The 3,832-nt window shown below is 32.9% G+C and overlaps 1 protein-coding gene across 1 annotated transcript; it reads left to right on the forward strand.

Annotated features, from left to right (window-relative positions):
• The first annotated feature begins 2,073 nt into the window (after positions 1–2,073).
• On the forward strand, positions 2,074–3,335 carry LOC120077080. The gene has a single exon (XM_039030938.1). The coding sequence runs from the start codon at positions 2,158–2,160 to the stop codon at positions 3,034–3,036; it is 879 nt and encodes a 292-aa protein (XP_038886866.1). The 5' UTR covers positions 2,074–2,157; the 3' UTR covers positions 3,037–3,335.
• The last annotated feature ends 497 nt before the right edge of the window (positions 3,336–3,832 follow it).

Raw genomic sequence — 3,832 nt, forward strand, 5'->3', positions numbered from 1 at the left:
ATTAGCCAGGAAGACAAATTAGTTATGAACCATGAGAGAAAAGCAATGTCTGAATATGGAGGCCGACATTGGATTAGCCACGAAGACAAATTAGTTATGCTTAAGTGTTTTAACAGCTTCTACATGTGTTTTGGTTCGCTAGTAAAATAATTTCGACAACTCGTAACGGTTAGTAATGATGTGATTATTGATTCTAGAAATTAAGCAAATAATTGTTACAAAACATATCTCTATATCACTGAAAGAGCTTGTCAAATTGAAGATTTCATAAAAACACTTTAAGCTCTTCATTTCTCTCAACTCTTTAAATTATTACTAATTTGATTGTCAGAATGTTGATGACCAAGTACCACAATCGTGCAATGTTTTTTAGATTGTATAGGGTGATTGTTCGATTCATCCCAAATATTACAAATTCACAGATGATACCAAACTTCGGTTTCTACGACAACAATTCTAAACTAAGTCTCTGATCAGTATCAAGTCATTGCACTATTAGCTAATCATGTCCTTCACTAATAGTAAAGTTGTAAATAAAAATTTATAAAATTAGAGATTTAAATGAAAATTTTTATGAGTTATTTTCAAATATAGTAACATGAATCAAAATATTTAGAAATATAGTATAGGCTATTATCGTCTATCACTAATAAATTTGATAGACACTAATAGATGTCTATCAATGTCTATCACTAATAAATTATGATATTTTACTATATTTGAAAATATTTTCAACCGTTTTTTCATTTAAAATAAATTTCTAATTTTTATCATAGAAAATAAATTTAATAAACATTCAAATGTTAATTACTAAACATATCTTTAACCAAAAATTATATAAACAATTAAAAATATCATTTTCCTTCTAATTTTCCCTTTTAATTTTGAAAAGTAACATTTACTTGGAGAGCAATAGATAAAATTGTCTTATGTATGAAAGTTCATGACTTTGCCTTAGGAGTATCAAAGCAGGACAGATGGGAATAGCTTTCTATTTCCTCCATTAAATTTTTGGACTAGAGATTTTTCTTCTTCTTCTTCTTTTCTTTTTTTTGGTGCAAGGATTTTTCCTATGAGCAGAATTAATGTCTATTTTTAAATATATAAAAATAAATCAAAATATTTAGAAAATATAATAAAATTTTAGAATTATCAATAATAGATGCTGATAGACACTGATAGACTTCTATTAGTAGCCATTAATGATATTGATTGATAGTTCTAAAATTTTGCTATATCATATAAATATTATCAACATTTTAGGACATATTCTTTTGACACGAAAGAAATCATTACATGGGCCATCAAAATGTAACTAATAATTTGTCTAGTGTTAAATATATATACAGAGAGAAGTAGGTCGATTTTGTTTTTTCAAAAGTAATACATTGTTAAAAGAGATACCATAGCTTGAGGCCAAAGTAATACATAAAACATATAATAAATGTTGAATTTATATTGAATTTTTGTTTAGAGATATAGAGATAATCAAATTGATTATGGTAAGCATGGATTCATTGAATTTTTTTTTTTTTTCAAGTGAGGAATTTTCCCGATTTAGTGAGAATATTTAACAAAAAATATATATATACTAAACACATTAAAAGTCAAAACTCTTGTAACATTATATTGAAGATGGTAAAACTTGTTTAACAATTCGTTATTAGCTTTTTGTTTTCGAATCTTATACATGTTTTCACCCCATGCTTTTTAAATTTTAAAACACAAAAATTTAAATTCCAAGTCCAATTCATTTTTTTAAAAAAATAATAATATTTTTTTAGTTTTAAAATTTAAATTATTTAAAAAAAAAATGGAAAAAATGGGCGAAAATGATTAATTTTAAAAAATAAAAAATAACCTAAATAATTAACTTTATCGTCTCTCTAAATCCTTGACTTTAACCATCAAATTATGCTTAAATTCGTGCCCTACATCATGATTAATATTAAAGTAATAGTTTTGTACGTTCTGTAAGAGGGAAAAATGGGAATATGTAATGTTAAAATGAATAAAACCAAAAGAAAAAGGTGAAAAAGAAATGGCACCAAATTATACTTGCTTGAATTGAAGTCACAACGTTTAAGCGCAGCCAATCACTCCATTTTTATCAATTCTATAATTATCTTAAATGTTGAATGAGAATCCCCTTCTACCATGGAAAACAGCCAATCCCTCTCTCTCCCTCTCTTATCCTCAACCACCTCCACCTCCACCTCCACCTCCACCTCCGGCACCGGCACCGGCGCCCCCGCAACTCCCACTTCTCCTAACCATTCCCTCTCCCTTTCAAACCAGGCCGTCGCCGTCCGCCTCCTTCTGGTGGCCGTCGTCGGACTAACTTCACTTTGGGCCAATCACGAAGCCTCAAAAGGCTTCGATATCACAATTCTCAACAACGCCAAAGGCTCCCCCGCCGGTCAACGCTTCGATCTCTTCTATGTCTCAAATGACGAAGCCACGCGCCTTCTCCTCAACGCGAGTAGCTTCATTGAAAATCTGATCTACCCTTCTCCAGACTTTTCGAAGAAGAAAGTTAAGAGCGTGCATCTCACGCTCTCCCTCCGCGATCTCTCTTCTAATGTTGTCGCCGTCGAGCAGCTCGACGGCGGTGTTGACTTTGTCGTTCATTTGAGCCCTTCTATTTTCAATGAGAGAAACGTGAATCACGCCATGTCAGCGGCGGTTCTCAGAGGGATGTCGCGCGTGTGGCTATGGAATGGAGAGGGCCACGCGCCGCCCTCGCTTCTCGACGGAATGGTCGAGCATATTGTCACGGCGGCCGGATTCGTCGAGAAGAAATATTCTGGTGGGGCCGTTAGCACGTTGGCGGCATGTGAGCCCATGTGGTGGAAGGATATAGACCCTATGGAGGTCGCAATGTTTCTCGACTATCACGAAAGACAGCAGCAGGGTTTCATCCAACGGTTGAATCAAGGTTTGAAGTCCAGGTGGCATGATCGGACGGTCGAGGATGTGCTGGGTGTGCCAGCTCAGCGCCCATGTGGTTCGCTCAATTCTTCCGAGAGCCTATAGGGCAATGGGTTGTCCACATGGGTAAATTACTCCAATCTACCGAACGCAGTACCGTTCTTGAATTGCCACGTCGGATGTGCATTTTCTTTTTCCTAAATTTTTCTGGCATCTGGTCTTACAATTTTGTTTATTGTTTAAATATTTTTGTAAGCTATGAATTGTACAACTTGTGTTAAATACTCGTGATGCTACACTACAGACAAATGCTGATGGTCTGTTATAAATAGTTGTTTGCTTCATGGTGTATCTTGTCCTTGCTAGAAAATTTATGATAATTATTTATTTTTAGTTTAACATCATCTGAAGGTGCTGATAAAAAATGTTTTTGGGATGACCAGGTTTATCATTCGTATTAAATAACTCAATTTTATATATATTTAAATAATGTTTTATTGAAGTTTGTACGTTTATTATAGAACATCTTCTCCTCTTTCTATTATTGAAAAACTTCATCTTCACAACTCTACATCCCAAATACTTACTTTCTAGCTTTAACATATTAGCTCTACATCATTCCATATTAATATATTTTGTCACATCTATATTTAAATTTTTATAACAAATATTTAAGAAAAATATATTTTTGGCCCCTAGGTTGTGGATCTAGTTTCTATTTAGTTCATAGGTTAAAAAAATTTAGTTCTCTTTTGAATTTGGTTTTAATTAGTCTCTAAGTTTCAAAATGCTACAATTTTTCTCTTGGTATTTGAGTTTTGTTTCAATTTGGTCTTTCAAGATTTACACTTTTAACCTTGATTTTTCACTAAATACTCATTTGCTATCCCTAAAGTTCATT

This window comes from Benincasa hispida, chromosome 5 (genome assembly GCF_009727055.1).
Source record: "Benincasa hispida cultivar B227 chromosome 5, ASM972705v1, whole genome shotgun sequence".
Classification (NCBI taxonomy): Eukaryota; Viridiplantae; Streptophyta; class Magnoliopsida; order Cucurbitales; family Cucurbitaceae; genus Benincasa; species Benincasa hispida.